At 39.9% G+C, this 25973-nt stretch overlaps 1 protein-coding gene across 3 annotated transcripts in view; it reads left to right on the top strand.

Annotated features, from left to right (window-relative positions):
* Positions 1 to 25973, top strand: part of LOC106164407 (uncharacterized) — a 72828-nt gene that overhangs the window by 29264 nt on the left and 17591 nt on the right. For 2 of the 3 annotated variants that reach the window (XM_086994481.1, XM_086994492.1), the window contains 43 exons: positions 260 to 1195; positions 1416 to 3323; positions 3542 to 3659; positions 3913 to 4133; positions 4482 to 5124; positions 5584 to 5798; positions 6147 to 6380; positions 6691 to 6945; positions 7266 to 7400; positions 7776 to 8099; positions 8420 to 8587; positions 8913 to 9023; positions 9299 to 9484; positions 9902 to 10117; positions 10403 to 10684; positions 10930 to 11169; positions 11469 to 11735; positions 12034 to 12213; positions 12455 to 12562; positions 13012 to 13488; positions 13719 to 14018; positions 14292 to 14447; positions 14705 to 14887; positions 15216 to 15377; positions 15632 to 15841; positions 16210 to 16389; positions 16645 to 16920; positions 17252 to 17386; positions 17568 to 17792; positions 18095 to 18226; positions 18539 to 18703; positions 19017 to 19139; positions 19454 to 19625; positions 20052 to 20227; positions 20519 to 20710; positions 21068 to 21289; positions 21674 to 21694; positions 22889 to 23142; positions 23523 to 23740; positions 24083 to 24303; positions 24674 to 24817; positions 25044 to 25208; positions 25435 to 25752. In XM_086994481.1, coding sequence (XP_086850607.1) covers positions 260 to 1195; positions 1416 to 3323; positions 3542 to 3659; positions 3913 to 4133; positions 4482 to 5124; positions 5584 to 5798; positions 6147 to 6380; positions 6691 to 6945; positions 7266 to 7400; positions 7776 to 8099; positions 8420 to 8587; positions 8913 to 9023; positions 9299 to 9484; positions 9902 to 10117; positions 10403 to 10684; positions 10930 to 11169; positions 11469 to 11735; positions 12034 to 12213; positions 12455 to 12562; positions 13012 to 13488; positions 13719 to 14018; positions 14292 to 14447; positions 14705 to 14887; positions 15216 to 15377; positions 15632 to 15841; positions 16210 to 16389; positions 16645 to 16920; positions 17252 to 17386; positions 17568 to 17792; positions 18095 to 18226; positions 18539 to 18703; positions 19017 to 19139; positions 19454 to 19625; positions 20052 to 20227; positions 20519 to 20710; positions 21068 to 21289; positions 21674 to 21694; positions 22889 to 23142; positions 23523 to 23740; positions 24083 to 24303; positions 24674 to 24817; positions 25044 to 25208; positions 25435 to 25752 — 11574 coding nt within the window. The remainder of the gene's footprint in view (positions 1 to 259; positions 1196 to 1415; positions 3324 to 3541; positions 3660 to 3912; positions 4134 to 4481; positions 5125 to 5583; positions 5799 to 6146; positions 6381 to 6690; positions 6946 to 7265; positions 7401 to 7775; positions 8100 to 8419; positions 8588 to 8912; positions 9024 to 9298; positions 9485 to 9901; positions 10118 to 10402; positions 10685 to 10929; positions 11170 to 11468; positions 11736 to 12033; positions 12214 to 12454; positions 12563 to 13011; positions 13489 to 13718; positions 14019 to 14291; positions 14448 to 14704; positions 14888 to 15215; positions 15378 to 15631; positions 15842 to 16209; positions 16390 to 16644; positions 16921 to 17251; positions 17387 to 17567; positions 17793 to 18094; positions 18227 to 18538; positions 18704 to 19016; positions 19140 to 19453; positions 19626 to 20051; positions 20228 to 20518; positions 20711 to 21067; positions 21290 to 21673; positions 21695 to 22888; positions 23143 to 23522; positions 23741 to 24082; positions 24304 to 24673; positions 24818 to 25043; positions 25209 to 25434; positions 25753 to 25973) is intronic. The other variant, XM_086994486.1, reaches the window with a different exon arrangement.

Raw genomic sequence — 25973 nt, forward strand, 5'->3', positions numbered from 1 at the left:
CATTTATTATCTTTCTGAAGATACTTTTGAGTGACATTTAACACTTTTGATTCTTAAAAAATTGTTCAAGATTTAGTTCTTATAATTATATAATTAGCATTTGTTGTACATCATTTTTATCAGTCCCATTAACACTTATTATGTCACATTAAAACAACCCAAAAGTATGTTTGAAGCATTCTTTGATTTTATGCAGCATTCAAAATTTAATCTAAGAATGAATCAAAAATATTCAGTATTGGTTTATCTTGTATTCTAGGTCTGGAAGCAGTTGGTCAGTGTACACCATGTGACCCAGGCAAACACTGCCCTGGTTATGGCCGTACTGACACTGCAGGCAACTGTTCTGCTCGATACTACTGTACTGGTAATGCCTCAACTGACCAACCAACTGATGGCACCACTGGTGACCAGTGTCCAGTTGGTCACTACTGTCCATCTGGAACCTCGGCACCAATCCTGTGTGAGCCTGGGACCTATACGGATAATGTGCTTACTGAGGTGTGTCAGTCATGTCCAGCTGGTCACTACTGTATTAATGGCTCACATCCTCAGGCTTGTCCAAGTGGGTTTTATTGTCCAGAAATGACAGGTTATGTATGGCAGCCTTGTCCATCGGGGACATTCAGTAGTGCAACTGGGTTATCAAATGAGACCCAATGTACCCAGTGTACTGGAGGCTTCTACTGTGACACAACAAACCTCACAGCTGAAAGTGGACCTTGTTCTGCAGGGTACTTCTGCAGAAGTGGCTCAGACGATATGACACCTTCGGGATCAGGCAAAGGAGATGCTGGGATATGCCCAGTTGGTCACTACTGTCCAGCGCAGACCCAGGACCCTGTGGCATGTCCAGCTGGGACTTTTAACAACGAGACTGGTCGAAGTGATTTGGGTCATTGCCAAGACTGTCTCCCAGGGTGGTATTGTGATACCCCAGGGCTGGAGTACCCTGTGGGTCAATGTGAACCTGGCTACTACTGCACCCTGGCCTCAAACAGCTCCAGTCCCCCTGTGGTCACTGCCTCTGGTGGTCCCTGTCCAGCTGGAAGTTACTGTCCACTTGGATCACCTCTGCCCATCCAGTGTCCTGCAGGGACATACAGTCCGACTGAAATATCATCTAACTGCACTAACTGTCCAGCTGGGTATTACTGTGAAACTGGCAGCTTTAACATCACAATTTGTCCAAAGGGTAAGAGAGTTATAAATTGTTGTTAGAAAAATTATAAAAAAAGTTTTTCCATAGCTTTGCTGAGATAAAAGTTCCTGTGTATTTTATCAAAGGCAACCTAAGTTTGTTTTCAATAATGTTTAAGATAAACCCCATATTAATTCTGAAGAAATGCAAGTCAATAAGAGACACTGGGTTATCCTTGCTATAAGATATTTATATTTGAGTCCACATCTTTCAGGATACTACTGCCTGGAGTTGACAGAATTTGCCTACCAGTACCCATGTGACAATGGCACCTTCAACAACAACACTGGATCCACAGACCAAAATGCCTGCACCCTGTGTACCCCAGGGTATTACTGCCCCAGAGAAGCCATGCCAGAGCCAGAGGGCCAGTGTGACCAGGGGTGGTACTGCACCCTGGGATCATGGTCCAACCAGCCTAGTGTCCTGGGTAATGATACAGGCTCAGACTGTAACTGCCCAGCCCAGAGTATTGGAGGCATGTGTAAAGCAGGGACCTTCTGCCCCCAGGGGTCATCTCAGCCGACCCCCTGCACCCCAGGGTACTACTGTCTCACAGATGAACTACCAGCTGTATCAGGACCCTGTGCTGCAGGGTTCTATTGCAATGGCAGTACAATCCTTCAACAACCTGTGAATGAAACCACTGGGGATATATGTCCGAAGGGTCACTACTGCCCAGAGGCCAGTGCTTACCCAATAGCCTGCCAGCCTGGAGAATTCTCCAACAACTTTGGCAATCAAAATATCACTAACTGTCAGCCATGTACAGCAGGCCAGTACTGCACAGGTTATGGCCGTGACCTCCCAGATGGTGACTGTGACATTGGTTGGTATTGTCCAGAAGGCATGACTGTTCCTCAACCTCTAGGACAACAGTGCTTAGCTGGACATGCTTGTCCAGTGGGCAGTCCTGACCAGACTGCTTGTTCATCTGGCACATACCAACCAAATGTAGGCCAGGGAGAATGCCTGATGTGTCCAGCTGGCAAATACTGTGACCGCAATGAAGCCATAGCAGAACTGCAGAGTGGAGAGAATGCAACATCACATGGAGTGGTTACTCCGAAGGACTGCCCAGCTGGTTTCTACTGTCCTAATGGCACCCAGACTGCCCGGCAATTCCCTTGTCCTGTTGGAACGTACAGTAACACTACACAGCTGGAGAATGTTACAGAATGTAGAGACTGTCCTGTTGGATTCTATTGCGAGGCAGAGAACATCACCAGCCCCACTGGCCTTTGTACCCCGGGTTTCTACTGTGTCCTGGGTGAAATAACACCAAGTCCACCTAATGTTACAGACCGAGGAGGCCCCTGCCCACAGGGTACTTACTGCACAGAAGGCAGCTCCTGGCCAACACCATGTCCCCAGGGTACTTATGGTGACAGAGACAGACTGCCATCCGAGGCCGATTGTGCTATATGTCCACCAGGGGAGTTCTGTGCCGTGTCGGGCATGATAGCACCAAATGGATCCTGCCTGGCTGGGTTTTACTGTACAAACAGGTCATCAGAGGCCAACCCCTTGGGTCAGGCATATGGAGATGAGTGTCCAGTGGGTCACTACTGTCCAACACACAGCTATATGCCAACACCATGCACAGCTGGAACATACAATCCTGTTGTCCAGAGCACCAATGTCACATCATGTTTACAGTGTGATCCAGGAAAGTTCTGCAACTACTCGGGAGCAGCTAATGTAACAGGGGATTGCTATGCAGGCTTTTACTGTACACTCGGAGCAAGCAACCCAGCCCCAAGAGATGGACTCACAGGAGACATCTGCCCAGCTGGGTCTTACTGCCCAGTGGGGTCCCCTCAGCACTTCCACTGTCTTAACGGCACCTTTACCAACTACACCGGTGCCTCAGAGTGCACCATCTGTCCCGAGGGCTTCCTCTGTGTTAATCGTGACCGAGCTGACCAGTGTCCACCAGGCTACTACTGCCCCGTGGGCACTGGGGCTAACCTGCAGCTGTGTCCAGCTGGGACATATAACCCTGGGTATGGACTGACAGCAGAGAATGAGTGTACTCAGTGTGATGGTGGGAAGTATTGTCAGCACCCTGCTGCTGCAGCTGTGAGTGGGAACTGCTCTGAGGGTTATTACTGTAGGACAGGTGAGTGATGAGCTGTCACCTGGTTCACAATATGAACTATCAGCAAATGGCTTGATAAAGATGTAGATGTCCATTAAAATCTGATACTAGTAAAAGATTACAGGAATGATATAATGTACCACCTGGTGCTTTTTGTGATAAGGACCTGGGTAAAGTTTTAAAAGAAAAAACTACTTTTATTGATGCATGTATCAATACTATGTGGTCAATTTTATTAGGTGTGGACACTGCCACCCCATCTGGCAACCATACTGGTGATGGAGGTATATGTCCAGTTGGTAACTACTGTCCACTTTCTACTGCTGACCCTATACCATGTGAGGCAGGATCCTACAGGTATTTAACCACATATTTTTTTTCAATAAGAATAATTGCTGGCAAGCCTAAAAATAAGAGTCGAAATGGTGTTTTTGAAAAAAAGCAAAGAACTTTATCACTTTTATTTATTATTTTATTATATTAAGTCTTTTAAATTCTTTTCAGAATTGAAAGAATATAGTAAAAAGTGATAAATTGTCTAATTAAATGCATTGCTGCATGTTTCCCCCAGTTTCTTATTTATAATTATAACATTTCATTCCATATCTAGTGACAGTGAGGGTCAGGCCAACTGCACCGTCTGCCCAGGTGGCTACTACTGCCTAGAGAACTCCACAACCTACACAGAACTGTGTCCATCTGGCTATTACTGTCCAGCAGGAACAGGTGCCCCCTATGACTACCCTTGCCCCAAGGGGTCATATAACCCTGTGAATGGAAGCAATGGCCCAGAGGATTGCTTGTCTTGTCCTCCAGGACAGTACTGTCAATGTGAGTGAAGGGAAAGTTTATTTGAATTCTTTGAAATGACATAAAATGCTTTTAAAATATTTGAAATAGATTCTGTACAATGTTATCAGTAATTTTGCGATTCATTTTTATAATGAAGAATTGACTCTGAACTTAGAATATATATATTTTCACTTACATTCTAAACTGCATGATTCAAAAAGTAGAATAGTTTGTACAGATTCAAACAAAAGATTGATGAACAAGCTTTAAGAAAATACTGTTCACTTTACTGAAAAAAAAGGAAATCACCCCTGGATCACAAAGAATGATGTCTGCATAAAGTTTGTTTAAAAAATTGCATAATTGAACATCCAATTTTTTTTGCAGTTGATGGAATGTCAGCTCCCAGTGGTAACTGTACAGAGGGATACTACTGCTCCGGAGGCTCCTACATGGCCGAACCCAATGAATATGGCAATGCCACTAGCCTGTCTGAATGTACCTGCCCACTGGTCAACTACACAGGTGGACGCTGCTGGCCAGGGACATACTGCCCCAGTGGCAGCTGGTACCCTGTGCCCTGTGATGCTGGGTACTACTGTCATAACTATGGCCTAGCTGTGCCTGCAGGCCTGTGTAACGCAGGGTATTACTGTAACGCCAATGCCTCTCAGCCTGACCCACCTTATGCCGTGTGTCTGCCTGGACATTACTGTGAACAGGGGTCAGGGACACCCACTCCATGTCCAGCTGGGACCATGTCGGACACATGGGGAAATGTGAACATCACGGACTGCTTGGTTTGCACCCCTGGCTACTACTGCTCTGGAAATGCCAATACAAATATCACTGGGCCTTGTTCAGCTGGCTACTACTGTCCTGCTGGTCAGTCCACTGCATCGCCTGCTGAGTATAACTGTACCATTGGTCACTATTGTCCTGGAGCTAATGGACAGCCATTAGCATGTCAAGCTGGATTCTATCAGGATGAAGAGGGAATGAGTAGCTGTAAGGACTGCCCAGCTGGAAGGTAAGATATATTGTATGTCTGAACATGTTTCTTTTGAATTGTGTGTACATCTTAATGTAATCTTTCTTTGATTTGTTATTTATTTAAATTGAGATGCTTGTTGAATGCCTGGTTTATGATTGCTTTAGATAGTGGTGATAAGGCTTAGGGTGAATTACCAGAGATTTTAGATCGATCTATCCCCGTGGGGAGTCTCACTAGATTACTGTCAGATAATCCGGCTTAAATGTCCGTCCCGCCTACTACAAGCTGTAAGGGGGTAATTAACTTTCGTGCCCGCTCGGCTGACAGCTATTTAGCGTGAACCCCCCAGGGAGTTAGGTCGATCTAAAGTAGATCGATCTAATCTCTGGGAATGGGGTCTAAGTTTACCTAATAACAAATGTTAACTTTAAATGTGTTTTACTTTTCGAATGTTTGCACATTTTTTTAAGTAACTGTACATCTTTGCTAATTTAGTTACTGCAACCCAGTGGAAGCAGCAGCCTTGTACAATGTGTCCAGTCATGGTGTTGTCACTCCTGTTGACTGTCCAGTCGGTCACTACTGCCCCAACAACACCCAGGCACAAAACCAGTACCCATGTCCAGTGGGCACCTTTGGCAACACAACAAATTTGCACTCTGAGTCCCAGTGTCTGCCCTGCAGTGGAGGATACTATTGTGATGCTCTGGGTAAGCTTGTACCCCTACACTGTAGTGGTCCATAGGCATGGAGTTAAGGGGGGGGCTTAAAATGCCTTTGGTATTTGACTGAAAATAGTCTACTCTAAATCAAAATTTGTTGTAGGTTTCATGCCATTTCTCAAAATGGGTCAACTAAGGGGGTAAAGAGAACCAACTTTGTCCTATTCCTTAAATTGATTTGAATTTGATTCTTTTTTCATCTGAACAACTATTAATTGATGCAATGTGCAATTTTAAAGTGATGCTTTAAACAAGACAGTGAAGTTCATTGGTATAAGGATAATTTTTTTCTGAGTGGATATTGCTGTTGATTGATAGTGACAATTTAATTTGCAGGCCAAGCAGCCCCACGTGACACCTGTGATGCAGGCTATGTCTGTGTCTCTGGAGCCAACAACTCTCGCCCAACAGATGGCAGCACTGGATATGAGTGTCTGCCTGGCTACTACTGCCCAGGAGGGTCAGACCAGGGGATACTGTGTCCACTTGGGACCTTCAGTAACCAGTTTGGACAGGAGAATGTAACAGGGTGCCAGTCTTGTACACTTGGCATGTATTGTGCCACAGAGGGTATGTATGTGTAAAGACATACACGTTACATGTGTATCTATATGCTGAATTCTTTTTACAAAAATGCCCATTGTTTTCCAAAGTAAATATTAAAGCTAATTTTCTAGAGAATACTTTGGATCAAATAAAATTGCAAACTTGAGTACTGATTAAATTTTTCATGGGATAGAATGCACTATTTACCAAAAAAAAAATGTCTAAAATGAAGAAATAGTAAATGTTAAATTTCATTGATCCTTCAATGAAATGTACAGATTTTTTAATCAGATATCACTATTAGACATTATTGGTATAATGTATTTTATTATAGGTCTGACCTCTCCCACTGGAAACTGCACAGCAGGACACTACTGTGTTTCTGGAGCCATTCTGCCCAACCCTGGTAGTAACGAGACATATGGAGGGATGTGCTGGGCTGGTCACTACTGTCCAGAGGGCACTGGTGACCCCATCCCCTGCCCACAGGGGACATTCCTACCTGACGAGGGAAGAAGTGCAGTGGACAACTGCCTGAACTGTACTGGAGGGAAATACTGTGACACCACTGGACAGACAAATGTCACTGGTCAGTATACTGACAGAAGAGTGTCTTCTATTTTTGTTGACCCCTAATTTTTTGCATTCATTTTTTCTTGTTGTTGGAACTTTTTAAATTGCATATATGTATATTCATCCGTGATATAGTTCAAAACAAGTATGTGAATAATTTGATTTTGGAGGGGAATTATATATCAATGACATGCAATATAATGTAGATCATGTATGGTAGCAAATTATTAATCTATGAAATACAATGAAAATTATTCAAACGTTATTGCTATTTTCACCAGTGTACATGTTTCTCTGTTGAATTACTTCACATTCACATTGGGTTTTCCCTTTCAGGTGACTGCACTGCTGGTTACTACTGCAGCAGCAAGTCCAGCAGTGCCACACCCACTGATGGTATCACTGGTCAAGAATGTCCAGCTGGTTATTACTGCCCCACTGGATCTCCTGCCCCCATACCCTGTGATGATGGTAGGTTTGATGTTGAGGAAATTTTAATTTTAGATTTTTTTCACTAAAATTATTGATCTGTTTTTCTGTGGAGATTTAGGAAGGAAACTGTATTTTTTAGCATGAAATTTCTGGCATTGTGTATAAACAGCTCTTTTAAAAAATGAAATATGTCAGAACATTCTACACATTACATTATGATAAATAAACGTGCTTTGTAAGTGTATACATTGATTAAGGGTAACACATCTAACGGGTAATTTTGGGTATTTACCTTTACTGGATATTAATGAATATCATCAATACTTTTTATTAGATTTAAGTAAGTTCAAACACATTGTGTTTGCAAATATATTGAGAATGCTGTAGAATAATCACAAAAACATTCTCATCCAGGCACCTACATGAACCACACCCAAGCTGCTCTCTGTGACGTATGTCCACCACGTTACTACTGCGTCAACAAGGACAGAGTTGACCCCTGTCCTAGGGGCAAGTACTGTCCTGGCAACACTGGCTTTGACTGGGGACTGTGTCCACAGGGAACTTACGGTCCAGTGGAGATGCTGGAGAATGCCACAGAGTGTACACAGTGTGATGGAGGGTACTACTGTAGTGAGACTGGAGCTGTCAACGTGACTGGGCCCTGTTATCCGGGTTATTTCTGCCAGCATGGTGTGAACACGCCTGCACCAAATAATAATAACACTGGCTATGGAGGTGAGCATTTTAACACATAATTATATATACTATGTACATATGCCCCATATATATACATTGTAAATTGGAACTTTAGAATCTTTTTATGTACCTTCAGTGACCTAGCTCTGTATAGATAATTTTATACTCTTTGATTGTTTGTGTGTGTAATTCTCTTAGAAACTTATGATACCCACCACTGATTGCCTTGTAAATTGGTAAACTAGGAGTCAGAATTCTTTGAGTTGTTATTAAAGTTATTTCCCAGCTTTATGCTCATTGAGCCAGACTTAGACATTAACTAGACTTGGCCAATGCCCATTGTGAAATTACAATTCCAGATGGCTGTCCAGCTGGTCACTACTGTCCAGAAGGCTCTAGTGATGCTATTGGCTGTGCAGCAGGGACGTATACCAACATGACCCACCAGGCAACATGTCTGCCATGTGAACCTGGCTACTACTGCACTGCCAGCTCTACCACATACCTGGATCTGCCTTGTCCTACAGGTTTGTAGAGGGGATATTTGGGGGAAAACAGCATTGAAAATGTCTGTTTGTTGGGTGGAGAATACACCTGAGGGCCATTGTATCATTCTATGTATTCTAAGAAAATATAATAGCTGGAATACACATGCTAGCTAATTTTGCTGCTGAAATGTAATAATTACAAAAATTGGATAAATGCCAAGAAGTTGGCATAGGATGAAGTGTATTGATTTTAATATCTATGATTAAGCTGGGACATTATACCTGAGACTGTTGTAATATATAGCTTGCTCTGATTGCTGCTTTTTAGGCTATCATTTATGTTTTTGTAATTTTTTATTTTCAGGAGCCTACTGTCCACAGGGCACAGGGTCTCCGTATCAGTATGAGTGTCCAGCAGGCACCTACAACAACAGAACAATGGCAGACGATGCCTTCGACTGTCTGCCTTGTCCAGGTAAACTGTCTGAAAAAAACTCGAGAGTTATTTAAAAGGATCAGAAGGGAATATGATGTACATAATTTTATTTCAATCTGCCTTCCCCCATCCAAAAAAAAAAGAGGTAGAAGAAAGAATTGTTTTAAATTCACTATTTTGGATAATGATAATGCCTGGACAATTAGTCATTCATATGACACATTTCTCTTGTTACAATGTATTTTGTATACAAAATACCCCTAATTTTATTTTACAGTTGGTATGTGATATAATTATCTAAATAACTTTTCTAGCTGGTCTGTATTGTGCTGGTGATGGTCTGGCTGAACCAAGTGGTGAATGTGCCCCAGGCTGGTTCTGCAGTCGTGGTGCCTTCTCCTCCAAACCTACACCATATGTGAACACCACTGATGACTACAGTGTGAATGGGTCCTGCCCTATCTACTCTCTCAACGAGACTGGAGGAATATGTACACCAGGTGGGGCTTGGTTCATTGTTTTTGACTGTTGTTGAATGAACAAAATTTTGAGCAGACATGCTGTTTTATAATGGTTAGAATTTTGTAACATGTATGGAATTGTGTATGTGAATGAAATATTTGCATTTGGAGACAAGCATATAAAATGGAGTTGATGTTTTTTGCAGCAACCTTTGTACTAGATAAAAATCTTGCAGGATTATAAAACGGCATTGCTATAGATCTAAAGTGGATAATGAAGGAATCCACAACTATTTCAGAATTGTATGTAAAAACTTGATCAACTATAAATAATATGCCCAGAAGTGCAAATAATAATTTTTTTGTATGAAAGAAGAGTGTATAGGTGTAACCATGTATGTGCCATTGGATGATTAATCATAAGAAGCATTTATTGATCTCATTCACCAATTCCAGGCAATTACTGTCCCAACGGGTCTTCCCAAGCAATCCCATGTCCTCCAGGCCAGTACTGTGATGTGTATGCTCTGGCCAGTCCAGCTGGAGACTGTAGAGAGGGCTACTTCTGTAATGGCAGCTCTGTGGTAGAGAACCCAGTGGAGTGTGCTAAAGGTCACTACTGTCCAACTGGGACCACTATCCAGCGGGCCTGTCCAGCTGGGACATTTGCAAGTATGTCATTGTTGATATTGTTATGTTATATTTATGTGTAAACAATCTGTTGCGACCAATTTTTGGTAGTGCCATATACCTTAAAAACGTGAAATGTTAAACAAATTCATTTTACTTATTGCATATATTGCACATCACTAATATGCATATTCATTCATTTGCGACAGTGTATGAAGATTGAAGAAGTATTTTACTCTTTTTGTTAAGTTCCAACACCTCAGTTGAGGCATTTGGTTCAGTCTTCTCCATTCAGAAAAATTAACATTTTTCCATGTTTGCTTCCAGATCGTACGGGTGGCATCAACATCACTGACTGTGAGCAGTGCACACCAGGCTATTATTGTGAAACATACGGGGCTGACCTACCCACTGGACTGTGTGACCCAGGCTTCTACTGTCCAGGTGGTCAAGACACCATCCGACCCATGGACTTGGTCTGTAGTCCCGGTCACTTCTGTCTCCAAGGCAGCTGGAACCAGACTGGCTGTCCATCTGGCTACTACCAGGCCAACTGGCAGAGCTCTGACTGTGATATATGTCCAAAGGGATACTACTGCAGGGCTATTGGTAAGTGTGGGCTACATTAATTATTTTACAGGATTCTACTGTACTGAAAACTGCTTTTGAGTGAATTTCATTCATCTAATTTGCTAAAACTCAATTGACAGGCATGTATAGAAAAGTTGCAGTTCTTGTAGAAATATTAAGCATAAACCCATTTCTCTGTAGAAAATGTTAATTTACAGTGCTGAATTTGAAACCTAATAGCATAATTATTCAGTGTATTGTAGTCATTGTTGTTACCATTTTAGGTGACTATGAGGTTCTAGACACAGACAACAGTACCTCATATGGCAACTTCAGCAGCCGTTACCGTAGCTACAGGGGCGTGTCTGTCCCCACCATCTGTCCAGCTGGATCCTACTGCCCACTGGGCACTAAGCATGACGTAGAGTACCTGTGTCCAGCTGGTACCTATAGCAACAAGACTGGACTGTCCAACAGCACCCAGTGTACACCTTGTGATGCTGGCATGTTCTGCCTGGGAGAAGGTATGATGGATGTGATTTTTAGAAAAATTAAAAAGTGTATGAATTGCTGATAAATCATTGGTTATCAAATCTTGGTGTAATTGGTAAGAAAAGATAATATTTTAAATTTGTAAATAAGGATGATATGTAAACTTTGTAAATTTTAAGAATTAATGCTTTTTGACATATGGAACACTTTGCCTCACAAGAACCTGGTATCAATTTATATGATGAGATGATGAAATAGATGTATAAGTTTGTGTAAACCAGTCTTTGACCAATGAACCAAATCTCAGTCTTTTGTTTGACTTTTTTTCTAGGTAACACAGCTCCCACAGGCCCTTGTTCACCACGCCACTACTGTACCTTGGGTGCTTCCACCTCGACACCAACAGATGGCGTTACTGGTGACACATGCCCTGCAGGACGCTACTGCTTAGAAGGCAGTATCACAGGTGATGGTTGTCCAGTGGGGACCTTCAGTAACGTGACTGGCTTGGCTAATAGTAGTGAGTGCCAAGCATGCACACCCGGATATTACTGCGGACGTACAGGACTGACTGAGGAATCAGGGACATGCTGGGCAGGTGTGTGCAAGCTTTGTGTTGTCACTTTGGGTTTTTAGGAATCATTTTGGTAATCGTTGAAAAGTATTTAAAGACATACAAAGAATGAGTTTTTAAATAGATTTATGCTTTAAAAGGGAATTAAACCAAGATAAAATGTAAGCTAATTCCAATTTGTATTTTATATTTTCAAAAATAAAAGTGATGCATTTCTATTTATTCTCTGCTAATATTTTGTAAAACATGACATTCTGCATTATAAAAGGACATGACACATTTGATTAACATTGGTTAACACTGGTTAAACCTGTGATTCTAGGTTTCTATTGCACTGGTGGCTCCATTGAACCAGACCCAGTAGGACAGAGTTATGGAGACGGATGTCCTGCTGGTAACTACTGTCCTAATGGAACATACACTCCCAACAGGTGTCCACCTGGAACCATGCTGGACATTGGCAATATGCAGGACATCACAGACTGTGTGCCTTGTAGTGCAGGTATGTGAATGGAATATAGTCATATGTATGCATATTATATACATGTGAAAATGTATGTGTTAAAATCAATATACACAAGTGCATATGTGAAATTGTGTTTGCATATTTTGAGAAAGCTGAACAAATGACATGATATTTAACATTAAGAAAAAAATGATCGTTGATGTGTGAATATCACAACCTAAAGAAGGAACAATGTGTTATTTGAAATAAATTATACTGAGATGTTTTTTTCTCCCAGGTTACTACTGTGAGAGTTGGGGTATGACAAACGTGACAGCACCGTGCTCTGCTGGCTTCTACTGCATGCGTGGGGCTAACAACTCTGCCCCAATGGATGGAACTACTGGTAAAATAAATTGATATTTTTACTATAAAATCCAACTGATAGATATCTTGATTGACTTGAGAATGATGTACCTCGAAAATAGATTCATCTGTGACTCATTTTGTTCTTTTTGACCTAGCTTTGTAACAACTCCAAAGATTTGAACTATTTTCAAAGTGTTCATATGACACAAAAAGAAAATAAGCAGGTGCATAAACCGGCTGGATATAAATTTATAAAACAGAAAATATTATCAAAGTGATAAAATATGGGGAAAATGCTATGTAATAGATGGAGGGAAATTTAAGGAAATGCAACCAGGATCTTTAAGTTACCTGTTTGATTACTCAGTATTCTTTATTGACCATAATTGATAAAGATTTGGAAAAAAGTAAGATTGTAAAAAATTCTGCATTGTTTTGACATTGACGTATTTTGTTTTACTGATAACAATGTTTTCTTTTATCCAGGTGACATCTGCCCAGCTGGAGCTTACTGTGAGCTAGGGTCTGCCATTTACTCTCACTGTCCAAACGGTACCTATACGAACCACACTGGGGCCTCTGTGTGTGCCATCTGCCCACAGGGCCACTACTGTGTGAACAGGGACAGGGCAGACCCATGCACACAGGGCTACTTCTGTCCTGAGGGGACTGGAGCTGACCTACAGCCCTGCCCCCTGGGGACCTTTGGGAACACTACAGGGTTAGGAAGTGTGGATCAGTGTACCCCGTGTACCGGAGGGTACTACTGTGGAACTCCAGGGTCACCTGACCCAGACGGTCAGTGTGACCCAGGGTATTATTGTGAGTCAGGTGTGGACACTGCCACGCCCACTAATGGAACACATACAGGCACAGGTGACCTTTGTCCAGTTGGTCATCATTGTCCAAGAGGATCTGCTGTACCTACACCATGTGCTCCAGGAACATATAATTCTGATGAAGGTGAATTGTTTGTATTTTTATTTATGTGCTTGTTTGAACAAAGTATGTGCTCAAATTATATCATTACTGTCAGTGCACTAAAGGTATTATCTTTCTTTTTTGACCTGGTCAAAAATTATTACCTTTGAACATTTATTCTCTCTCATATTTTTGAACTGAATGATTAGTTATTTACTCATACGATGTATTGGTATTTGCTTTACAATGGTTTTACCTTCTGTTCTTCACAGGACGTGCCACTTGCCTGACCTGTCCAGCTGGCTACTTCTGCCTCAGCAACACCAGTGATCCCTTCATCAGCCCATGTCCAGTTGGTCACTACTGTCCAGCTGGGACAGCCTATGACACCGAGAATCCCTGTCCAGCTGGGACATACAATCCAAACACCATGCAGACCAATTCTTCGTCCTGTGACTCGTGTCCACCTGGTCAGTACTGCCAGAGTGCTGGACAGAGTGCCCCCACTGGGAACTGTAGTGCTGGCTGGTTCTGTACTGGAGGAGCTATAGCATCACAGCCTATAGTTCTGGGTAAGATATTAAAGAAATAATTGCATTTGGAATTCTGCTTATTATTTTACTTGTTCTGTTTTATGCACAAGCAAACACACACTTTCTTTCTTTGATCTTTATGTATTGATGTACAACGTATATGTTTTTTAGTGAAGTATTCATTAATACCTATTATTCATAGCTGTCCTGCTAAAATGATATGTTAGAATCCTTCTGAACTTTAAATGGTTATTAAATATACCCACAGCAAACCAGTGGCAGCCACTGGTTAAACATTATAATTTTTTCCAGGTAATTTCACAGACATCAATGTGTGTTCCTGCCCAGAGTATAACTACACAGGAGGAAGATGTCAGCCAGGCACATACTGCCCCAGTGGTTCTTCAGCTCCTGTACAATGTACTTCCGGGTCCTACTGTGACAACTATGAGCTGCCAACTCCCACAGGTAAGTAGACTCATAATTATCCCATGAGAGAATGACCTGCTTCACAAAATGGCTCGTGTTTTTGGGTTTGGCTTAGACTGGCCAAACCTGGATACCCAGCAATGCAAGTAGTCCGCATAAATGCAGTTGAAACACCTGAGTTTGTTATTGCCACGACTGGGAGTAAAAATGTATTATCAGAGTCAAATTTCTCTGTCATAGATGTAAGAATCCTTATCAGTCATTAATTAATCAGTTAAATCATTTATTTATTTCAGGTCTCTGTTCAGCTGGTTACTACTGTCCTGGTGGTAACAAGGTACAGAATCCAACACAATATTTGTGTACCGAGGGCGCATACTGTGAACAAGGATCACCTCTGCCAACACCTTGTCCAAACGGGACTTTCTCCAACACCACTGGGAATGTGGAACTGGCCAATTGTCTGAATTGTACTCCAGGTAAATTGTGATAGAGATAGAGTTTATTACAAGGTTGATGTAGACTATATGCCTTTTTAACATTGTAATTGTATCAGTACATGGGAATATTTAATATTGATATACAACAATATAAAAATGAATGAAAAAATGTGAAAGGGCACTATATCATAAGCTAAATGGTTTCACATGACATCCTATAAAGTCTCCTGTAATTAATAATTATCTCACCAGGATGTTTTAGAAATGATATCTAAAAAAAAATGAGTTTCTGTCATCAAAAAAATTAGCTTCTAATGTTATGTAAATTATATTTATAATTTTCATCATATTTATCCTCTTTCCCCAGGATACTACTGTAATGGTGTAGGACTGACCAGCGTGTCTGGACCTTGTGCCGATGGTTTCTACTGTCCAGGTGGCCAAAGTACAGCCACACCAGATGAGTTCAGATGTCCACAAGGATCAGAATGTCCATCTGGCAGCCCATCACCAGTTATTTGTCAGAGAGGTAAAATTTTGTCTTATTACACTGAACTTGTATACACAATCAGTACAATTTCTGTTGTTTTCTTTGTGTTTAAGGAAAACTGTCCTATGTTCTATGTATTTTATTAGGAGAATGTCTTTCCATTCAATTTATCCATTGTATCAAAAATAAGATAAACAAATGTGTAAATATGTAAATAAATAAATAAATAAATAAATAGTGGAAATATAGTTTTAGATATGCAACAAATTTATCTAATGAGCATATTTCCCCAGGATTCTTCCAAAGCAATGAAGCCCAACCATCCTGTGATGTGTGTCCATCCGGCATGTATTGTGACCCCCATGAACTGGGCAATGTGACCGGCGTGGTGACCCCTGTTGTGTGTCCAGCTGGCTACTTCTGCCCCAACAACACTCAGTATGCCACCCAGAATCCTTGTGCCCCTGGATCTTTTAGTAACAACACTGGGCTGGCCGCACAGGGTGAGTGATAACAATGATGATAGATGACAAAGTGGATAGTAACTGTTGTAAAGCCTGGAAAAGTAATACTTTCAGTGCTGTAGGCTTTCTTACTGCAGCTGAAGTATTGATAAAACTTACAACCTACCCCCTGCCCCCACATGGACTACAACCTGATCTGTAGTGTGACACTATTTTGTTGAATATACTGATAAGTGTATTGCCATCAGAACATTTCTCAATATATGTAGGTCTGATGAACAACAATATAACCTTTAATTATTATGAACATTATCAACAATTATATTAACTTTAATTATTATGATATAAATATTTCCTTAAAAAATAGCAATATTTGTCTGGAATTTATAATTTATTTCTCTCCACAGCTGACTGCAGTGACTGCACACCTGGGATGTACTGTGGTACAGCAGGCCTCACAGAGCCCACTGCACAGTGCCAGGCTGGCTATTTCTGTAGTGGCCGGGCCAGTACTGCCACACCTACAGATGGCGCCACAGGTGACATCTGTCCTCAGGGATTGTATTGTCCTCAGGGATCTAGTGTGGGTGAGTTGACTACAGTGGCTCATATTTATACTGTTCAATGTATTAGCTCAGTGAATAAGAGAAAGAAATGAAAAAAATTGTATTGATTTGCTAGCACTCTGTTTGAAGATCAGTCACTAGGTGTTTCCTGGTAAATTCTTAAATTAAAGTGACTTATTTAAAAAAAGAAGACTGAAATACCTATTGTCCAAATGAAAGTCCTCGTTTGTAACCTAAACTTGACATTTACTAAAGCTGTCATGATCTGTTCCTCAGGTGTCAACTGCCCAATAGGTCGCTATGGCAACCAGACAGGTCTAACTACATCTACAGAATGTACCCTGTGTGACCCGGGCTGGTACTGTCCTACACCTGGCCTCACTGCCTCCTGGGGAGAGTGTACTGCAGGGCACTATTGTGAGCTGGGGGCCACAGCAGCCAGCCCAAGGAATGCAACCTGGGGCTACCTGTGTCCTGTGGGTCACTACTGTCCACAGGGTATACCTACACCAACCCCATGCCCACAAGGGACATACCAACCTTCTCCTGATGGTAAGGGCTGTGCTTGGACAATACTGTTCACTGCACATTTCTTTTTTTCTCATAACTATTTAAAATTCATTTTTGAAGTTATTGGGATATAATTATGCTGACAAAAAGTTTATTTTTATACTTTGACTTTTGAATTATTGATGATCTTACAGTATTTTTTATATCATGTTAGAATTATTATCATGCTTCTAGAATAAAATTTTATTTGTCGATTAATTCATTTAGACTTTCTGGATGTTAAATATTCTGACAAACACACACCAGAAATGATGTATTTTTATAAGTGTATTATGAAATAATCATTTTGACTATCCTATTTAATATATTTTAGGTAAAGCCAATGTGACTGACTGCCTAGCCTGTGATGCAGGTTACTACTGCCAAGTGTCTGGAAGTGAAAATGTCACCAATCAGTGTAGTCCAGGTTATTACTGCCAGGGCGGCGCCAGCGTCTCCACTCCCACAGGTAAATTTACTTACAAATATTTACAAGCTTTTGAGATAATTAGATTAGAATCTGATAGTGTTACCATCATTGGCAAATTAAATTAGGAGACTTACAATTCATAAAAAAATAATAAAACTAAATGGTCTTTGATATTACATATGCATCTTCAAGGGCCTTGTTTCTTTTCTTCCCCCACCAGATGGTGTGACTGGAGACATCTGTCCAGCAGGACACTACTGCCCTCTAGGGTCAGGCTCACCAACCCCCTGTGCCAATGCCACTTACATGAACCATACTGGGGCATCAGAATGCTACCCATGTCCAGCTGGTCACTACTGTGTTAATAGAGACAGAGCTGACCCCTGTCCACAAGGGTTCTACTGTCCACCCAGCACTGGTGCTGATATACAGCCATGTCCAGTTGGTGAGTTTTATTCTTGTTAAAGAAGCCAATGAAATTTTGCTGATTTGTTTGTGTGTTAGTTATTCTTTTCAAAACTTGAAGCAGCTGTTAGTTGTTGCTGTGTAGGAAAAAATGTTCACACGTTATGCATTGATTAACCTCGAAAGAAGTTGAGGTAGATTTTTGAAGAAATCACAAAAGTTTATGTCAGAATGTATGTAGTATTTAAGTGTATTCTAAAATTATGTATGGGATGTTCTTGTGAACATCTATAAATATTTTTATTCTGAAGTGCAAATAAACATATTCTTGTCTTATATTAGGAACATACGGTGCCACCATCATGCTTGCAAATGAAACAGACTGCAACCCTTGCACTGGTGGTTTCTACTGTGCCACTCCAGGTCTCCCTGCACCCACTGCTGCCTGTGATGCTGGGTTTTACTGTACTTCAGGTAGGGTAGATCAATATTGAAGATATTTTTGATATAATGCAAATCGATTATTTAAAAAAGTTTGAAGCAATCAAAGCATCCTTTTAGATTTATACGGGTTTGTTGCAGGTAGCTGAAAATGATTTAAAATGCCTATAGAGTGCACTGTATTTGATGAAACAAAAGCTGTTGGATCATATGCTTTTGACATAAACAGTAACAAAAAACAAGTCCGTAATACAATTACTACACTTAATATTTTGCCATGACACAGTTGTAATCAGGATATTGTATTGCACCATCTTAAAGACTCACCTCTTTTTATCATCCCAGGAGTGAACATCTCTGCTCCTCAAGATGGTGTCCCTTACACGGGACAGGGTGGACTCTGTCCCATGGGATCTGACTGTCCCGGTGGCTCTGCCTATCCCACCATCTGTAGGGCTGGGACATACACCAACCAGACTGGGACAGCTGCTTGTGATACCTGTCCTGAAGGTAAAATAGTTTTATTAGTCTAAGAATAAGAATGGAATTTTATATAGAATCAATTTGGCAGAGACAATTTATGCCTTGAAGTTTCCTACAGCACTTCTCAAAATAATTCAAGTAATTTGAAATATATATATTATATATTTTGAGTGATGGATTGCACATTGCAAGGGGTAAATGTGCACTCTGTGGTTTGTGTGTGAAGATGCCAAATATGGATATTTAGAACAAGACACTATGGATTTTGTAGGATAAATCACCTGTTTTACTATTTAAGAACTGGCAAAAGTGATACCTTTTTTCATTTATATTTATCTAGGTTTCTTCTGTGTGAATGAGACTATCAACCCAGAGATGTGTCCAGCTGGTCACTACTGTCCAGCAGGCACAGAGTTTGATGTCCAGTACCCATGTCCTGCTGGCACTTTCAACAATGACACAGGTCAGTGAATTTGAATTTATTTTGAGAAATATTAGTAGCAATTATAGAGTGATATGATTTTTACAAAAATACAGGTCTAAGGAGGCAAGAATTTCTTTAAATACTTTTCGATGAATGGTGTATTGCTGAGAAAGTAGGGTTATATTTATAAATGAAGAATATTAAGATGTTGTTTGGTGCAAGTCCCTTTCATGAAGTATAACTGTCACTTCATTTATCAAAGACAAGGTTTATGTCTACTGTAAAGCATTTGGGCATCTTTTCAACATCTGCCCAAAACAAACACCATGACTCACATTCTTGTTATCTTCTAGGGGCCAGTAACTTGACCAACTGTGTCCAGTGTTCCCCAGGGTGGTACTGTCATGGCACAGGGAATGTAGTGCCCACTGGTCAGTGTGATGCTGGCTTTTACTGTCCAGGAGGGTCATACCAGCAAAGACCATTCGACTCTGGAGTACTGGTCAATGTTTCAGGATCTCTACAGTAAGTGCTAGTTACATAATATGTCATTGATAAATCTTCAGAAATTTTATATTGAAATAATAATGGAACCTATATCAATAGAAGTTGGAATGTTAAAATAACAGAATTAGGTTTAGGTTAATTTAGTAAAATGCCTATAAATTATATGATGTGCTACGTACAATACCTTTATAAAGAGTGTTAGGGTAATTAACAACAACAACAATTACCAATAACAATGTAGAAAAACTTAACATACATTGACTGTTTCTTTTAGACGGGTTAATTATTATTATTTTTATTTTATTTATTTTTATTTTTTTTTTTTGAATGAATATTGTGATTATATACAAAAGTAGAGAGTGCAAGAAAATGTAAAATATTGAAAGATTGGTTGCCAATTAGTAGTACTATTGTGACCTGAATGTAATTAATGTCTCATTTTAGGAGTCTCTTCTCCAATGACACCTGTACACCAACCTGGGACTGTGTCTGTCCATCTTTCCTAATGACCACTGGTGGTGTGTGTCCAATTGGCTACTACTGTCCACGGGGCTCAGCCAACCCACTGCCTTGTGATGGCGGGAAATACTGTGAGAGTCCAGGACTAGCCGAACCTACAGGTGAGATTTTAACTACTTCCTAATGGACTACCTTATTGTCTGTGTATGAAGCAGACTTTTCTTGCTTTATTGTTCTACCTGCATAGACAAGGTAAGATAAATACACAGTCTTACATATATTTGAGTAAAGAAATACACAAGTTATTAAATTTAGTTTCAACTTCAAATAATTCTTTATAATTATTATTTTCTTGCTAGTTCTTGCTTTCTTATTTTGAAAGTCAACAGTAAACTTTTAATGTAATTTAAAAGAAAAAAAAATTCATATCACTATACTGTTCCCATGTTCAGGTAACTGCAGTGCTGGCTGGTATTGTAACCACACTAGTTCAGTACCTGACCAGCATATCTGTCCATCTGGTCACTACTGCACAGTGGGCACTGCTGTCCCAGAGCCCTGTCCATCTGGAACGTACAATAATGCCACCAATGGCGATGAACTGACCGACTGCACCAACTGTACTGCTGGGATGTTTTGTCAAGGTGGGATTTAGTTGATTAATGTTGATAAACATTTAACATGATTAGATATAGGAAATATGCCCTTAATGCTGGAGTGGTATTCATTCTGCAAAATTTGATTTGTGAGGCATGTTGAATTTAGTTAAATCTCAGTGAACAATGTAGGTAACAACAGACTGGTTTATAGATATCGATCAAATTGGGTTTCTATATTGAATGATTTTTAATTGTTCATCTTAAATGGTAATGTCAAAGGATGCATTTATTATAATTTCAAATTAATTGTGTAAAGGCATTTGTATTTAACAACAATAAAACATTTACCTTTGCAACTTGAATGAAGAAAAAATTCAAATGACAAAAATGTGGTTTTCCCAGGTGATGGCAACTCCTTCCCTGATGGCCAGTGTGACCCAGGATACTACTGTCCAGGTGGTCAAGACACATCCAGTCCCACTGACCGGCTCTGTTGGATGGGCAGCTACTGTCCAGTGGGGTCACAATGGCCAGTGCTCTGTCCTAATGGCACATACCAGCACAATGAGGGCAGAGATGACTGTATTGTATGTCCTGAGGGATACTATTGTGATCCAAATGGAGGTGAGAGGAAGATTTTTTTATTAATGGTTTTGACTTGATTTGATTTGGATAAGTATGAGTTTTGAAACAGTTATTTTATTGAAAAGTAATTCATTTTCATATTTTACTTTAACCATGGTATTTTTAAAGGAATTTTTACATAGTTGTGTCACAGTCACAATGTTGATAATGACCTACTACCTTTAACGTATAGTCTGACTTAAAAGGAGCTAAAATGTTACTGTATATTTTTTAATAAAAGGTATGGATCAAGTCTTGCCTAATGCTTTTTAATGTGATAAAATTTTATTTTAATCATCATGATGACATTTTTATTGTAACAGCTGCAGGATGTACAGTCCTTGTTAATATATTATCCTCATATAATTCTGTTAAAAATTTCAGGCAATAACACAGTTATTGATGGTAATTTAAGTGTTCTATCCACAGTTGATGGGTTATTTTTGCACCTTTATTGAACACTGACTATTGCATCCCAAGTGGACACATTGATTATGTGTACAGGGCACTTGGAATGCAATTTGTTAAGTGGTCCATTTGTTGTTTCTTGATATTGCATGCAATTTCACTGCATGTATTGCTTGATCTTCTTTTCTCCTAAATTGCTTGAAACCCACAGTATATCTTGAGTGTTTAGTGTGTGTGTGTGTGTGTGTGTGTGTGTGTGTGTGTGTGTGTGTGTGTGTGTGTGTGTGTGTGTGTGTGTGTGTGTGTGTGTGTGTGTGTGTGTGTGTGTGTGTGTTTGTTTTGATCCTGTTAGTCTGCCATAACTACACAAATTGTTCCTGGTCTAATAATTGTAATTGGAAATATATTTTCGATACAAAAAAATGGCAGGATACAACAGTGCATTTATGACTGATTTATGATGTGGATTTAAGTTATAACCAGATCTAGCTTATAATTTTTGCTGTCTCCCTCCCACTTCTTGTTTCTCCCCACTGTTAGGTTATGATGTACATTGCAGCACTGCACCAAGCAAACTTTGTCTTCTTTACCAATACTGCACACCCCAATACTGCACAGCACCAAACAAATTCTGTGTGCAACTTTTGAATAGTGAAAACCTTTTGCACCAATTTTCTTAGAGTGAATATCCTATGGTTTCTCTGCACCGTGTATAATCCAAGAGTTGCATTCTTTTTACTTTTTTTTTCATTCACTGCATGCATAAAGACGAATCTGTGTACAGTATATAATGGTTGCTTAATATTTAATTTATTCTTGAGTTCAGCATGCACAAACCTGAAAAGTTTTGCTACATTCACATTTCCTTACGCATGTCTCATTTTTTAGTTAAATTGTGTATGCCAGTCCATTTTATATATAGTCAGTCAGATTTCAGAATGCTATGACCACTTGTCTGGTTGATTTTTAAGAAAAAACTATTTTCACCTGCATAGATTGATCAAACAATTAATGAAATCATTACCAGTGCATGAATTTTATTTATTAGAACTAGTAAACCTTTGATTACATGCAATCATTGCTGCCCATTGCATGGTTACCATGTCAAATCATTTCTGAGTTTGATAGCCATTTGCTTTAATTTTTGTCGCACTACCACATTTTTTTCATCCAACATTTCACTCTTTCCAGGTCACCCAGTTGTGAACCCAACAGAATGTCCAACTGGTCATTACTGTCCACTGGGCACCACTTTGGCCAGAAGTAACCCATGTCCAGCTGGCACCTATGTGACCGTCACCCAGTCCATTGGTGTAGAGAACTGTACAGCTTGTGATGCTGGCTCGTATTGTGAGATTGAGGGACTATCAGCGCCATCTGGACTTTGTCATGCAGGATATTACTGTACTGGAGGAGCAGATAGTGCAGCACCCATCAATCACTTGGTCAGTTGGCAAGGACTCATGAGGGGACTCATTACTCTCATTTTGTTTTGCTAATTATTAATTTTTTCAGGAAATGCTTCACTTGCTTTGGAATACATTTTACTTTTACTTTTCCACCTATCGTGATTAATTTAGTTGAAAATTTACTTCTGAGGTCAATTTTGGGTCAAAAAATATTTGTTGCCTTTTAATTTGAAATATTTATATTAGTTAATCCTTTTTATGGTTACGGCTTAAGAGTCTTAAACTGTCTAATGATAATCAACTTGAATTTATACCCAAGATAATAAATTATGACATTACTAATTTAGGTGAATGATTTCATAATTCTTATCTTGAATTTTCGTAATATTCTAATTTTCAATCTATTTGTTTAACAGGTGGATATCAGCAGTGCCAACTTTACAGGCAATGACATATGCCCAGCTGGTTACTACTGCCCTAATGGCACTGTGTACCCTGTGGCTTGTCCTCTAGGAACCTCCTCTACAGTGCAGGGGTTGACCAATGCAACAGAATGTGAGCTGTGTCCTGCAGGGCGCTACTGTAGTGAGATGGCTTACACCGCTGGAAATAATGCTCCTATGTGTGATCCTGGGTAAAAAAAAGAGCACATTTTTTATGAAAAGTTTGATACCGCTTTCTTTGCTTTTAGATATTTTTCATTGTTGTTTTAGTATTGTTTTATTGATTTTTCAGTTTTGATTCCTTACGATAATTCCTTTTCTATAGACCAGAAAATAAGTGACTATTCATTGAGGATCATGCCACAGATAGAGACATTTTAGAAATTATAAAACACATATAATTTGATCAGTAAAAGAAAACAAAGACTTGTGATCAAAAGAAAAAAAAAGAAAGAGAAAACAAAGAAAAATACCTGTTAGTGACTAAAAGGAAATGACCTAAATAACGTTATATATTATAATTCAACTTCCAGCTACGTATGCTTACGAGGCAGTTCCACCCCTACTCCCCTAGATGGTGTAGTCGGCTACGTCTGTCCACCAGGGTTCTACTGTCCAGAGGGCTCTAGTGTAGAGCTGGGCTGTGGTGTGGGTACATACCAGCCTAACTCTGGCCAGGCTAACTGCACCATATGTCCTGCTGGCTGGATGTGTGACAAACACAATATGACCACACCCGAACCCTGCAAGTCTGGTGAGCTTGTGTGTGATGAATAGCATCTTGTATTTGGGGATTATCAGACATTCAATTGAGATAATAGATAATTGTGATTATTGTTTTTCAGTATTTAACTGGTTGTGTTCATAAAAGTCAGCTTGTGTGGATGCTTAAAATTCTTGACTGTCAATTTTGTAGTCATTGTTATGAGAACACTATGTGTAGTGCCATTTTTTGCATATAATAAGGGTTTTGATTCATATTTAGGTTAATTCAGTTCCTTATACAAAATTGGTATTAAACCATTGGAAATTTCTGTCCCTGGTTGTAGTCAACCACAATAATATAGGCCTTCAGTGTGTGTTATGAAACTTTTTCCACAGGAGAGTATATTTTATCTGTTCAGGTCACTACTGTCCAGAGGGCAATACTTCCCAGCCATGTCCACCAGGGACTTACAACAATGGCACTGGCCTGAGCAGTGCCAGTGACTGCCCCTACTGTCCACCTGGCATGCACTGTATGGGATATGGTAACTCTTTCCCAACAGGTATGGGACACTGTGAAGTAGATTATTTATTTATTTATTTTGTTTGTTTATTTATTTATTTATTCAACAGAGTTCACAGTTACTGTATTAGGTGTAATGAAGGTAATACACTTTTATTACTAAATTTATTTATTTATTATTTTATTTATTTATTGACCAGATTTATTAAGTGAAGTAGGTTTAATGAACTCAATACAGTGTTACGACTTCATTTGATTTGTTGCAGGTCTATGTCAAGAAGGTTACTACTGTCAGGGAGGTGCCAGTACCAGCACACCCTCACCATCTGTCCTGTTCCCCATGAATGACCTGTGTCCACCTGGCTATTACTGTCCTGAAGGAACAGGAGCACCAGTGGAGTGTCCATCTGGAACACTCAGGAATGTCACAGGTAAAACTACTGACTTTTGAATGATATGCTATGACAGGGAATCAATGTAGTGGCTTAGATCACTTGATGAAATAATGAACAATGTGGCAATGGTGTTTTGCGGGAAATCATATTGGTATTGGCTATATGAATATTCCACTTAATTAGTGTTGTAGCATAAGTAAGCCATTAACAAAATAAGTTTCTTTTGATATGGGGCATTGTTCAACATTTTCTTTTTTATTAGGAGGTAGATCAGAAGCTGACTGTGCCCCGTGCACCGCAGGCTACTATTGTGCAAACCCAGGGTTGAGTTCTCCAACAGGACAGTGTGCTGCAGGGTACTACTGCCCACCAAATCAAACCACCACCTCAGCCTCGCCCACAGAAACAGGGTGCCCAATTAATAACTACTGCCCAATTGGGTCTCCTGACCCCATCCCATGTCCTCGAGCCCAGAGTCAGCCCAATGTCCGCCAGGCTTCATGTGAAAAATGTCGAGCTGGGTATTACTGCCAGGGTGTCAATGAGTTCATCTGTCCACCTCACCATTATTGTCCTGAAGGTAAGATTTTTGTTTTGTTGTACCCTTTTTTTTCTCTCAGTTACTCTTAATGTATCTGTATGTATTCTGAAAAATGTTTTAAAATCCTTTTTAAATATAAGAATAATTGGATTAGTATCAGAAAAGAGAAAATATACTTATCGTTAGCTGCATGACTACATAACAATATTATTGTTTCACTTGAATATTTGATTCTTAGATTTTTGGGGCTTTGTATTTTG

The sequence above is a fragment of the Lingula anatina genome, chromosome 1, assembly GCF_051362555.1.
Source record: "Lingula anatina isolate TDL-2025a chromosome 1, LinAna3.0, whole genome shotgun sequence".
Classification (NCBI taxonomy): domain Eukaryota; kingdom Metazoa; phylum Brachiopoda; class Lingulata; order Lingulida; family Lingulidae; genus Lingula; species Lingula anatina.